This window comes from Falco cherrug, chromosome 9 (assembly GCF_023634085.1).
Source record: "Falco cherrug isolate bFalChe1 chromosome 9, bFalChe1.pri, whole genome shotgun sequence".
Lineage (NCBI taxonomy): Eukaryota > Metazoa > Chordata > Aves > Falconiformes > Falconidae > Falco > Falco cherrug.
The window spans coordinates 35,840,478-35,854,457 of record NC_073705.1 but is presented as its reverse complement, the minus strand read 5'-3'; the positions used below and the strand labels follow the sequence as shown (position 1 = coordinate 35,854,457).

Sequence of the window (13,980 nt, the reverse complement as noted above, 5' to 3'; positions counted from 1 at the left end):
AGGAAAACAATCTTGAAACAACCTTGGAAACTTCTTAATGCTCCCTACTGATGATGTGAGGATGGAGAATAGGAAATATGTAATCCAGGAGGAAGCTTTGTAGAATTATCCTATTTTTGTGTATGAATCTACAGCGTGGATCTAAGTAAGTTCATGATAATGTTGAGGATTTGCTTCTGCAATAAGTTTTTCATTTTCCATTGACTTCTAATTTATTGCTATTTAATCCATCCTATTCTACAGACATACACCTTCAAATGTAGAAAGACAAGTTTGTGATCCAGGTTTAACTATGAAAACTCTGTAGAATATAAAAAAAAAAAGCAACTGCCATTTCAACTGATCCATCTAATGCCTTTCTGTAAGAAAATAATCCCCATTTTCAAATTGCTTTACAATCAGTGGTGGGCAGAGGAAAGCAGTACAGAGATACAGGTGTCTGTAATGCACGTCTGCTGTGCTGAAAGAAACCTGGCATATTGCATGCTGTGTAAATGTTGCTCAGGAGTCATAGAGTAGAGAAGCTAGTGGGTGTGTGCAGGTACAACTCAGGTTCTGCAGCATATTCTTAACAGTCCTGAGCAGACAGAGGTGAGACTGGCACATGGAGAGCTTCCTGAATATGTCTGACGTTGCTCTGCCTGCTTTGGTTTCTTCAGCTTGACCAACAGAAAATGCAAGCACAGAGGCACCAATGGGAATGCCATTTACCCTTCGGCAAAAGGTTTATAACCACTTGGCCCATCCGATATCAGGTTTCCCAGCTCCAGTGAAGATGCCCACCTGCACATCGGCCCAGCTGTTGCTCACTGTCAACACCACCAAGTCTGAGCTTGCCAGCCTGCTGCTGTTCAGAGGTGCTAACTTCAACAGCTCTCTACAAAGCAGGACTTTCTCATTTCTTTAGGCTCCCTATTCTTGCTATCCTTGTTTGGTTGGTTTTCATTTTTTTAATACACTAGGTGTGAAAACACTTCGTTGCTTTAGAGTGCAAAAGTGATGAGTTTCCTTCCATCTGTTGACAAGTGTAGGTACTTGCCCTTACTGAAGCTTGAAGAGTTAGAGAAGCATATGTATATATAGACATGCCTTTTAAGTACCAGGGTTTTTTTTCCACTTGTCTTTTGGACAAATGAATAAGTAATATGCCATGTTGCTCATTTAATGTACAGTGCATAGGATATCTGATTCTTTCTTTCCAGATGGGTACCATGCATAATTCTCCCTGGCTAAATACCACCAGCTGAACAATTCACAACTGGTGTTCCAGGGTAGGAAATACCCTGTGTGTTTAATATAAATTCCCTGACATGTTACACAGACTTGATTAATATACTGAAATGAAATATATATTCTATGTTAACATCAGAATGTGATTTTTAATTATATTTTATATTTCTATAAATATATTTTAATAGATTTTTTAATATTTTTAAATTATATTTAGTCTTCTTATACATCATACAGCTGAAGTAGCTGCTAATATTTTTTGGCAATATTGGAGTTAATCATGCTGTTGAAGGTCAGTTTATCTTTTTATCAACTTTGAAAGTAAGAATTAAAAGTTTTAGACTGCTATGGAAGGAAGGATAAGTACATTTGGATGATACAAAACTTTGGGGCTATACTTCTGCCTTGGCTTCAGACTTCTCTTTAGGCTTTGGCTTCAGCCCTGTAGCTTGCTTGTGAATGCTCATGTGCTTCTGGGATCTCTCACAATTTTCTGCACTGAACACAGCTGAAGCTGAACACAGCCCATCTAGTACTTAGCATGTGGGAAGCTACATGCTGTCATTGTGTACAAGAGCTTTGTTTGAGGGTAAGGTCTGTCCAATTTGTGTTTTGCATGTCTGCAGAAATACAGCTTTCTACATTTGTTGCATTAAGGTATGTCTCTGATGTCGCTAGGAGTGACCATCCATGATGTATGAAGTCCTTGGGCCCACTATTGGGCACAAAGTTGAGCTTTTGCCAGGTGCACCCCTTTGATATTGTCACTGGGGAGATGGGATGTGCTCCACATGCCTTGAGCTCAGTAACTGCAGAAAGAGAAAGCGTAGATGCCTTTTAATTCCTAAAAGTAAAGTGTTGCAGGTATCATTCTGCCAGAATGCTGTTTTCTGAGTCATGTGCCAGCATGTTATTCTCAGACCAGTCGTAATTCAGTCACTCTTTAAAAAGGGCTTTACCAAAACATTCAAGTAAAATAATCCCAAGATGTGTCTAAATCATTTAATAAGTGGGTCCTCACTGAGTACTATGCGTCTGCTGTCTTTAGTAAAGCATACATTGCAAATTCCATATTTCATGGCTTTCGCACACAAGTCCCTCATAATGCCCTTCCCATAGAAAGATGAGCTGCTGTGGAGACTGAACTGTAAAAAAAACAACTTTCCCTGTTATTTCATCTTAATGAAGATTTTCATCTTCTGGATTCCTCTTGAAGGAATAGTTTGGTGTAGAACTATTGTTGTAGTATTTTCAGCACTCTATAATTTTTATTTTTGTTGTCCTGTTTTGTAGCTACTTGTTGAATAATTCCCAGCAAGCTCCAACATAATTTCTGAGTAAATGTCATTATTTTTAGAAAAAAAGATTAGACCTGAAAATAATAGCTCTTTACTTTCCTGTGCAGTCTGGTGGTTTCTGGCTTTTTATGTTTGTTTTTTAGCCAACAGCTTGCTTGACTTTGATTCCTTGAGGTTTATTCTGTACTAATCCCTTGAAAATGACCAAGATGTTTTATTTCCACAAAACATCTTGGTCATTGGTCAGGCTTCAGTTAAGGTGAAAAAGCAGCCACATAGTCCTGGTCTTCACACAGGACAAAAATCTGTTCTTATAATCTATGTGTGTTCATGCACAATCTAACTTTCAGATCAGTCTTTTTTTTTTAATTAGACAAGAAAAATATCACTAATTACAGTCCATGGTGTCCTTTTCAATGACTCATGCACACAGGACAGAAGTGCAGGGAACAGTGCTGAAATAGGATCAAAAATCTGGGTGTTTGAATGTAACTTCCCAGAAGCTGTGTAAAAGAAACGTGCATCTACATGGGCCATCTCTCTTCTCACCATGAGTGGCAGCATCCTATTCAGGTGCCTTCAGCAGGCTTTGACCAACCCATCATCCCTGACCTGTACTGTAAAACTGAAATTCTAATATAATTACAGAAGGAGGAGTGTAACTTTCATAACAAGGTAAAAGATTTCACTTCAGCTAGAGCGTTGTTTAAGCTTCTGTTTGCACAAAAATTTGTGAAAGCAGTTTTTTAAACTTACTAGATTGGTATATTGCAAATATAAAGAATGTGTTCACTTTTGTGCTCAGATGTATGGGTAACTCATATTGAATTGCATATATTCAGGTTTATTGTTAGTAGGTTACCTTCCTGGAATTTTAGGCCAAGGACAGAGGCAGGATCTAGGGAAAAAAAATTTATGGATATCTAAAGGGGGGAAAAAAAAGACCCACAATGTCAGATTCTTCTAGTAAATTAGAAGAATAATGTATTAAGGATGGCTCTTAAAGGGCTTATTTGCAAACTGCTGCCTCTTGAGAGAGTACAAGAGCCTCATGAACATCTGAAGAAAAATCAGTCTGTTTTTAAGAACAAAAGAATTACTGAATCAAAAGAAACCAAATAGAAGTGCTTTGTTAAATCAAGCAGATAGCTGTTACAGAGTGCAACAGAGAAAAGTTGAATGAGATGCAGAATTCAAAGCGGTGAGGTCATTTAAGTAGCAGTGTTTACTAGAGACACTACGAAATTCATCATCACGTCAAGATTTTAAGTTGATTACTTCTTTTAAAGTATGTAGTTGCAGTCATTTATTACCAGGTTCATTAAAAAATAAAGTTATTTGAGCTCTTTAGCCCTTTCAAAAGACTGAGTTTGGCAGAAGTCAACCCTTTAGAAACTAGGCAAGGGAGGATGAAGCCTCCATGGACAAAGAGCAACGAACCACGGTGTATGTAGCCTACACCGAACCGAAGCTGCCTGCAAATGCCAGGTAGTAAAATATTTGGTGTATGTCATTGTAAGGACACTGTTACAACCACTGTTGACTTCTTTTGCAGCACTTTCCTCTCTATGTAGATGTTGCAGTCTGGAATTACACTTCTTTTTTTTGCAATCTTTAATTTGTGGAAAGTGCTTCTGGTATTAAACCTCTTGTATCTTGCCACTTCCAAATGCCCACTGCCGGGAGGAATTTTTATGTCTTTGAGGTATGTGTTTTTTCCTCTGATTACTTGTATGCAGTTCATGGAAGGGTAATCACTGCCTTCACAGGGGTGTGGCCCTGTGGCCTATTTTATTAGCAGCCAGAGCTCTGCCATGATTATTGGTCTGATTCCTTTAATGTTGCACGTGCTGGGTTTTTCTACAGGCGGTGTGACTGTGAAGTCCAAAAGTGATTTCCCTTGCTACTGTTACTTCAATCAAGACTACTAATGTTAGATTATATTCATAATCTTGAGTTTTGTAGAAACCAGGGACCAGTTTTCATTACAGGACAATATTTTTAGGTTTTTAAAATAAATTTCTGAGGAGAGAAATAAACCCTCTTTATATGTCACAATTGTTTTAAGCATCTAAAAGTGTTGTATTGGTGGACTGTTGTGGTAGTTCTGTGTCCTTGTAACTTGTGCTGTGATGCCCCTTTACTTCTTCTGGGCTTATTAGTCTTCCAAATGGGAGAGGAGAGAAGCTGTTGTCGCTTTTTCCCTCCCCTATTTCCTAATTACCCCCTGTAGTATATTTTTCTACTACTTTCATAACCCTCTCCTATTCCCTTTTCTGTGTCATTTGGTTACTTCAGTTGCCCCAGTTCTTCCACCCTTCAAGTTCCTCCTTTTCCCAGCCAGAATTTGTATGTGTAATATTTTCTATAAACACCACCTTATAGATTTGCTATACACAGGTGGTCCTTCCTGAAACACCTATTGCTGTGCTGTTTACAGGTGAAAACTGCTGATCTTTATTTCCCTTGAGAGCCATTTGAATGGAGGTATAGAGCCTTCTGTCGGGATTAGTGGTAGTGAAGATGTAGCCAGAACTTAGACTTTGCTTTCAGATCTGAACAAGACTGGAAAAAAATCAAAACAACTGAAGCCATTAGGGTGATTGTGTGGTGGTATCTTGCACGTTTTTTTTTTTCCAAGGAGGCTTTTCTTGGGGCACCTTTTGTTCAGATTACGTCAAATTTGGATTGCTGACTTTTGTTTGCATTATAATTGAGGCACAATGATGAGTGCAATACACAGATAATGGTGAATTTTGTAGATTTTAGAGAAATAGGTGATGAGGCATAAACACTTTGAACTGTCACATGCTTGGTAATCAGCTTGGTTTTCCTGATGAAATCCTCTTCACATTAAAACTGATGGTAGTCTCCCAAAATCTGTATGGCAGTTCAAGCTACTGGGTCACAGTATAAATGTACAGAATGTATTGCACAAGAAATTGTGCTGATAGCTATAAAACACATGGGTAGCAACTGTGTTTTCCATGTGGCTAAAAGGGCATTGCTCTTCTAACTTGAAACAAGTCTTTGGTGCAGAGTTATGGGTGTTTGGCAGTATTTTTTCTTGTCATTGCTATTGTGTTATAAAAAAAAAAACAACTTACTGTGGTGTTTTCCTCAATAAGACTGTAAACCATTTTGCTGTGGTTAAGAGCAATGATTAGTTTTGCTAATCAGTTTTTACAGAAAAAGCATCACCCCAACTCAGAACCAGTCCCCCCAGATGAATATATTTATACAGGCTCATCGTTGTTATAAAGTGGTGTAAAGAAACTTTACTCTGTTCTTTGGAATAAATTATTTGGGCTCTTAATACAGGAGGTTGCGTGATAAATATTTTTAATGTAAATGTTTTGCAGCTAGTGACATTCACAGATTTTCTTCATAACTATTGATGAACTTCAGCAAAGATCATTTCTTGTAATATTCCATTATGAAGAAAATCGTGTAATGTTAATTTTTTTAGAAAAATGAAATCTTAGAGAGTGCTTATAAATATCATGCAAGCAAATCTGAAACACTGGAGTGCAGTGTTTAGGGTAGTTAGTAATGCTTGACATTTGGAAAGTTTTACACAATAAACTATGTACATCGTGTGAACTGACTAATAGAGCTGTTAGGCAAGGCTTTTAACTGACAAGATGGGTCAAAAAAGAAAAAGAGCATGTTCTATATGTTGGATAGATGGCTGGTCTGATTAAGTACAACCTTTGTCTTGGTAGACATACTTTTCATGTCTTTTATGCTGCCGAGCAGTAGTTTTCTGTTGCAGAGCAACAGAAACCTTTTTTTTCCTGAAGAGCTTAGTGTAACTTCTTTTTTTATCCCCTCACCTTGATATGTCACTCTTGCTGTAGAAAATTTATTCTGGTTTTGGTTGTTATTTCAGTTCTTTCGTTTATTTGAGGTGAGATTGGGTGATGATTGCTCAATGGAGAGGAAACTCATAATGTTAAATAGATAGCTGCATGTGATGGGTCTCATCATCAATTTAAATTATTGTGCACTGCAAGTGCTTCTTCTGGTCTTGTCTGAAATAGCTTCAGTGTCAGAGGCAGTTTTTCATTACAGATAATAAGGTTCAGACTTTTTAAACATACTCAAAACATAAAATACGAGAAATCCTAGTTAGAAAACAGTATTTTTACTGCTGCAGTTGTTATGAGAAATATATAGAAATGTAGATGCCTATATAAATTTCTCCCTGAATGTGTTTATTGCTTTTGCAGGCACTATCCTGGTTGACAACATGCTGATCAAAGGGACAGCAGGAGGGCCAGACCCCACCATTGAACTCTCCTTAAAGGACAATGTAGATTACTGGGTGATCCTCGATCCTGTCAGACAGATGTTATACCTAAACAGCACTGGACGAGTTCTGGACAGAGATGTAAGTTTGGGGTTTACTGTTTTCTTTCTTTACTCCCCACAGACATTAATTTCTAAATCTGTGTATGCTCGTAGAAAGACTGTAAACACAAGACCTGCTAGAATAAAATAGCTGCATTTATCTTTTGTCCCCGGGTGGATATGAACAGAGTTAATTTGATTCTTTATTAGGACTTGTTGGGAGCATGCAGAAACTTGACCGTGTGTGCAGTTATTGTATGTGGATGAACACAATGATAAAGACCAAAAAAATAGATGTGTGGGTTGGCAGAAATACATATTAACCCAAACTTGACTTTTTTACTGATTTTAAAAATGTTTTTATTCTGTTTTGCTGCTTTTGTCTGGAAGAAGTGCTGCTCACCTCATGTCCCCTGGCACTTATTAAAAGCCTACTATACCTGTGTACAATCACTTATGAAATGAGAGAGAGAGAGCAAAGGAATTGTGAATATTGCAATTCACTTAAAAAGCTTGACATATTCAGTTGAGAATGTGCTACTTTAAATTCTGGTTTTTAAGGCAGCACAAAATTTGTGTGGTATGCTCATTCCTAACAGCATTAAAGAAATATTGTCAGGCTAAGTTTGATTTTTATAAAAAAGAAAGATTAAAAGCACCAAATAAACAGGGGTGTTCTCATCTATGCTAATTTCATTGAAGAGAAACACTTTAAAAACAGAGACATTTTCTCACGGTGTTGCAGCATTGCTGCGGTTCATCAGAATCTGAAAGGAAAATTGACTCAAAAGTGATGGTAATCAACATGGAAAGAGTGGTTTAAAGATCAAGAGTTCTTTTTGGAGTGTGTGAAAGTTTGTTTTATATTAGCTTGATTGATTAATTTGTCTTCTCCATGTGTTTTGAGATGTATTCCTAAGTTACAAGAAACAACATGCAAATTTTTCTACATTTCCATTTTTAGTTTAAAAGAGCTAATTGAATATAGCTGTTCTTAATTTTGTTTTAATTCAAAAACTGTTTTCATATGTGAAGCAAGGGTATGCAGCACAAAACATGACAGAATGGACATGGTGGCAAAAGATTTCTCAGTGGGCTGGTGGAGTTGGAATTTCCTCAAGTGCCAAGTGGCCAGCTGCCTTTGAGGAGCCAGGCAGGTGCTAGAGTACATTTGGCTTTTCAGTTTTATTTTTAAGTCAGAGCAAAAAGTGAGAGTCCCTAATGGGAAGGTGGGGCCTAAGAGCCCCTCCAAGAAATGTAGGGTCAATTCTTCATCAGCCCACAGAAGTCTGCATATACATATGGCATTAGGAAGCAGAATTAATTCTGGTTAGATCAGTGCTAATTCTTTTTTCAATGCCCCTTTTAGTGACACTTTTATCTCTACAGGTTCATTCATCTGGGCTGCTTTACCTGAATCTAACTAGATGCTTTACCAAAATGACCTTGTCAAATTATTTGATTTCTGATATTAGTTAACAGTCTAACTAAACTCACAAATACTTTACATTATTACATATGGACACTTTACTCTTATGTTTTTTGCAAGAAGGTCACAAGGAAACAAGTGGAGAGTGTATGTTTCTTATATAGAGGTAATATTGGTGGTTTTATATGGGTATTTAATGTGTTATTTCCTCATTTTTTACTATGAACTGTAACACTTCTTTATGCCTAGTCCTGCAGTGCTGGCTAAAATTACTAATTTGTGGTTGTTTAAGTTTAATGTGATATGAAAAGAAAATCTGAGATTTAAGGTAATTGAGATTTTGGATGTGAGCCCTACTGTAGCTGTCTTCTGTAGTTGCAGTGAATTACTGTAAGTCACAAGCTAAATAAAATGAAAGAAACCCACAAAATCCCCACTGATTAAGTAAAAATGTGAAATTTATGGGCATGAACTTGCTTAATATGGCTCCTCCTTGAAGGCTGTTTCCAGCCTTCAGAACCAGAGCTGTACTAACCACTAAAATGCAAAATCATGCAAGAGTATGTTTCCTCTTTTTTTTTCTTTTTAGAAACAAAAAAGTAAACTGTTTTTCTCAACTGTCAAGTTAAAACCATGTGAAACTTAGTAGCACCAATAAAATTGGGGGGTTTATTAAACTGAACCTTAAAAATTCAGTTGTTTGTTACAGACCAAAAATTGTAGTCTCTGATTCACAAATGGTGCCTATATAATTGCATTCTATATATTTGGACACTCTTCCCATTTTTCTCTCCGATGTCTCCACTTGTCAGCTCCCTGCTGATTCAGTTAGCCTGATCCTGTTCTTTTTTTATTGCTTCTCTTGAATGGCAATAATATTAAACTCCATTGATTTTACTAAGAATTACAGTATGTTTTCCAAACATAGTCAGATAAAAAGAGAATTCCAGACTTTTCTTCCAAAACTGCAAGTACTTAGGAAGGATGAACAGCAATAAATTAGAAATGAAGATGAAAGGCGCTGCTAAAAGGTGTTGGGATAATTTGTTCCCAGTATCATAAACAATTTGCTACATTGTGCTATTATGTATTTATGTTTATTGTCTATAAATGCCTAGATTGATGAGTGTTTAAAGACCTGATTTTAAATCCAAACACTGACCCAACAGAAATCGTACATATGTAAAAGTATTGTTGGTCCTGTGCTCTGTTACATTTTATCAAAGGAAACAAACTATTTTTTCCATGTTCTTGTGAAAAAGACCAAATCCAGAACATCATTTATTTACGTATCTATCAGTGCAGCTAATGAAGTTTTTCTTGGGCATTGCTAATAAATCTAGGTAAACTCAGTAGCATTTCAGATTTTGTAAAGGTGGCCTGGAAATTCTTGGATCTTTTGCAAAGAATGCCAGCTTGTAAAATAAATGGAGATTATAGTATTAGAGTCTTAATTTCAGTTACAGGTGATGCTTGGTCTGTTGCTACCTGTGGCAGAAGTTACACTGATGAAAGTTGAACCACAACGTAGCTGGCTGCAGGTTTTTACAGTAAAGGGAAAGGACTTTTACCTAAAAAGCACATGCTTTACTTCATTGCAGAAGAAGTTGAAGGTAAACATGTAGGGAAGAATAAATGTTTCCTGTAAGATCTCTAGACCACCATAAAGCACCCTTCTTTCTTCAAGTCTACTGACTCATTAAAAAGTGATTAGCGCCAAAGTCCAAAGGGTAAAGAAAAGCAATATGGTTCTAAAATCCATTATAGCAAAACTGGAAAATATCAATCAATCAAAGAAATTGTAGCATTTAGAATGAGTGAAAGCATGATTGCATAGGTCTATAATTATGGTATAATTGTAAGTCTCAGAATCTCAGTACAAAACCTGTTTGCATTCACTGTACAGAATAGTATGGCATAGGCATCTTCAAATTATGTTTTTGAACTGTTTATTTTCTGGAGGAAATTGAGGTTAATAGATACAGATTTTTTTCATTTTGTCCCTTCCCATGCTTTCTTGCTCTCTGCTGAGTGTTAGATACAAAGTCAAAATGGACTTGCTGTCAGTATTTTACATGCTAGACTGTTACTTCATATATGTAAATTGGCACTTGCTGTGGTGGGGACATTGTGAATAGAAGTCATGCTGGAATGCTGTATTTCCATAGCAGTGTCTCTGAACTTCCATTTCAACCAAAGGTGCCTTTCCCTTTATGCTTCTTAGAATTCTTTTATTAACTCAGGTAAGTAGTAGTAGCCTTTCTAGCTTAATTTTCTTTACCCATTCATCAAGTTTTGGAGTTATTTTTATTTGAATATTATGATGTTCACTGGAGTAAACCCAACAAGACTCTGGACTGTCTACACTTAAAGGACCAAGTTGTTTCTAAATTACTTGGTAAATGTAAGTGGTAGCATATTGAATTGACCTTTCACTTCCAACATTAATAACTCAAAGGTTAAAATATGTGACATTTTCTAGGTATCTTTATAAAAATGTATTTTCACTTACAGCCACCAATGTCCATTCAATCCATTGTGGTGCAAGTCCAGTGTGTTAACAAAAAGGTTGGCACCATTATCAACCACGAAGTACGGATTGTGGTGAGAGACAGGAATGATAACTCGCCTCAGTTCCAGCAGCAGCGATACTATGTGGCAGTAAACGAGGTCAGAACTGCTTACCTTTTTTTCTTTCTCTTCTGCGTGGTGTCATTGCTAAATGCCAGCTTTTGGTTCTTTCACTTTTTATTTGAAAACCTAGTAAATTCAGTTGTTATAAAATCCCTTCCATTTGTGTCACTTCAGAAAAACACTGCACAAACAGTACACTTTAATTTTTAGTGTGTAAGCTGTTCTTCCTTTTTCTTAATGAATATGAGGATAAGCACACTTTTCATCAGGATGCTTGTAATATTGCAGAAGACACTAGAAGAATCTGAAGCTACGTTATTTCTGTTAAATTTACAAAATGTTTTACTGTGTTATGCAGTTGTATCAACAAACCTGGAAGCAAAACAAATGCATTTGACAAACAAATGTAAAACAAATAGTTCAGAAGGTTTCATTAACAATACTGAAGCTTGGCAACGTGCAGTTTTAGTTTATTGCTGTTTATTAAATGATGTCTGTGAATGGAATATGGAATTTTTTAATGCATTTTTTTAATGAAATGGAGAGCAGTGGATTGGACTTTTCATTATTTGAAGGAAAAGTTTTACTTATTTCTTGAGCTGGTATAAGCTCATTTCACTTTACAGTTAAGTTTTTTATTTTGTTATGGATTGAATAATCCAATAACCAGTACAAAGGATCAGTGTTTTCACTAAGTATGTGTCCTGGGGCTTTAGTAATAAGAAGTGGGAGTGGGAACTTACATCCAGAAATGAAAATGTCCAGACTGAAACTAAGAGGAGAATGGAAAGATGGGTCAGTTTTCTGCAGGTAAAGATTGAAAGAATTACAGTTGTATTAAGAAAATAAAGCTGTCAAATACGTAGCTTGCATTGTGTCCCTTTTGGGGTTTGGTTCTGGGTGGGTTTTTTTTCTGTGAAAGAGCATGTCTGCTTTCATGTTGTTTGATTTTTAGTAGAATTGATTTTCTGTTTCAGAAAAACCCCCACTTTCATAGTTTTGTGTGTTTGGGAGATTCAGCTTTCAAGGTGTCTGCATATTGCTGCAATCACTGCACTGCTTTAAGTGACCAAGCGTGTAGTGATATCTCATAGTGATGTCTCTGGACATGTCATAGGTTCCAGGAAAGGAGTGGGAGAGTTGGTTGATGAGTTTAGGCTTAATTAAGTCAAAAGTATGAAGAAAAAAGCCAACCCACATATTATTTTTGAGTAAGGGCCTGAAGTTGGTACAAGGATATACAGATTTTTCAAACTTGCTGATCTCCTGACTGGTGACACCTTTTAAATTGAGGTTGCTTCCCTTCAGACAAATTTTCGACAATCCACATGCTGATGTTTCTTACCACCAGAATTTGAAAGTTGCAAAGTATCATCTGTATGAATAACAGTAAAGTCCTCCTTAAGCTTTTAAGTTTTCTGTGGTTCTGCAGAAGTGTTGTGGAAGTGCTTCTGGTCTTGAGTGAAGGCAACATAAACATTAGTCTCAAGTGCTTGTACGGGCTACAATGCAGGTCCCAGATCCCTTCCAAGACCTGCATAGTTTTTGCATTAAAAACTAAGGCAGGTAGTATGTCAGTGCTGTAATACTAAGGAAGCAAGGTTTTTCCATAATTAGAAGTCCAAAAGACAGAATGGAAAATGTGCCATTTAAAATTATTTATATTGAGAAATTTAGCAATGTTCCAAGTATGTGCAATCATTTATTTGCATTATTATTATTAGACAAAATGCAATGCTGCGCTTCCCGCCAGTTGCAGTTCTGATTTAATTAGCTTCTTTGTTTCATTTTATCGCTGTTACGCTTATAGCTTCTGACATGGCACCACTGTGCCCTTCAGCAGTACCCAGTGGGTTAATACTCTCATTAATTAACCAAAAAAGAGTTCACAAAGCATCTCAGACTCCCTCAAAGGTTTTAGTGAGTGATTACATTTTTTAATGATATTTTATTCTACTAGTAATTGGCACTGCCTCTAATGAACTTCATTATAGGAATGCACTAGAAGGAGGGTTTTGTGGTTATTTTTTGATTGCTTCTGGTCTTCTGTTTTTAGTTTGCTTGTAAACTAAAAAGTACAGAAATGTCTCCTACATAAGTAACATAAAGTAAATCAAAAGACAAGTAGGTTTAAATATTTACAGCTACCATACATGTAAGCATCATAAATGGCTTCTATTTTTTCTAGCCAGGACATTTTGTCTGTGTCAGTTTGGGGACTTTCATGTTCAGGTGCTTTACAGGGTTGTACATGGCAGTTTCTCCTATCAGCTGCCATGCCTCTCTCTCACTGTCCTACGTGGGGTGCAAAACACATGCACTGTGGCTTTGTATCCATACTACAGTCAGGGGTGCTTGCATAAAACATTAGATGGACTTTCCACACATACTATTTTATTCATCTACACATACACAGTAAGTGTTGGATTTACAACTCCTGTGCTAACCAGCTCGGTAGTCTGTGCACTTTGTAGGTGTAGTATTTCCCAAAAGCTTTGTGCTTCCAGTAAATGCCTACTGTCAGGAAATTCTGGGCAAATAAGTCTCAGCCTTGAAATTACCCCAAAATGTTTTTTGGCAAGTAAAGTCTACGGCTAAGGTTTTCCCAAGTAATCAAAACTATTATAAATTATTGGCACCTGTAATACGAGTTAGTAATACTGTAGCTAGATTTTATTTTATTAGGTAGTTTGTCAGTTGCAGAAATGTCAAGGGGTGAAATTACATTTTAGAGAAATAGAACGGTTTTCATGTCAAGTATTCTTTATATTTGAACTGTTCACAACGTACTAAAATTAATTTTTAAAAGAAGCTGAGGGTAATTGTAATACCAACATAAATCCTAGTTTCACATGTATCTTTTCTATTTGCACATAAATAGACGTGGTTTAAAATTAAGCCCATATTTTTCCAGAAGTCTTAGAATGAGATGGATTTGATAGGGTAGTGTCTAATTTGGTTTGTACCAGAAGGTATCTCAATCCTTACACCTGATTGGTTAAAAAAGGAGGATGTATGTACGGAGTTAGACTAAAA

At 36.6% G+C, this 13,980-nt stretch overlaps 1 protein-coding gene across 8 annotated transcripts in view; it reads left to right on the top strand.

Moving 5' to 3' along the window:
* The window catches only part of PCDH15 (protocadherin related 15), a 443,471-nt gene that overhangs the window by 156,895 nt on the left and 272,596 nt on the right, over positions 1-13,980 (top strand). For all 8 annotated transcript variants that reach the window (XM_055720578.1, XM_055720583.1, XM_055720580.1 and 5 more), the window contains 2 exons: positions 6,761-6,921; positions 10,825-10,980. In XM_055720578.1, coding sequence (XP_055576553.1) covers positions 6,761-6,921; positions 10,825-10,980 — 317 coding nt within the window. The remainder of the gene's footprint in view (positions 1-6,760; positions 6,922-10,824; positions 10,981-13,980) is intronic.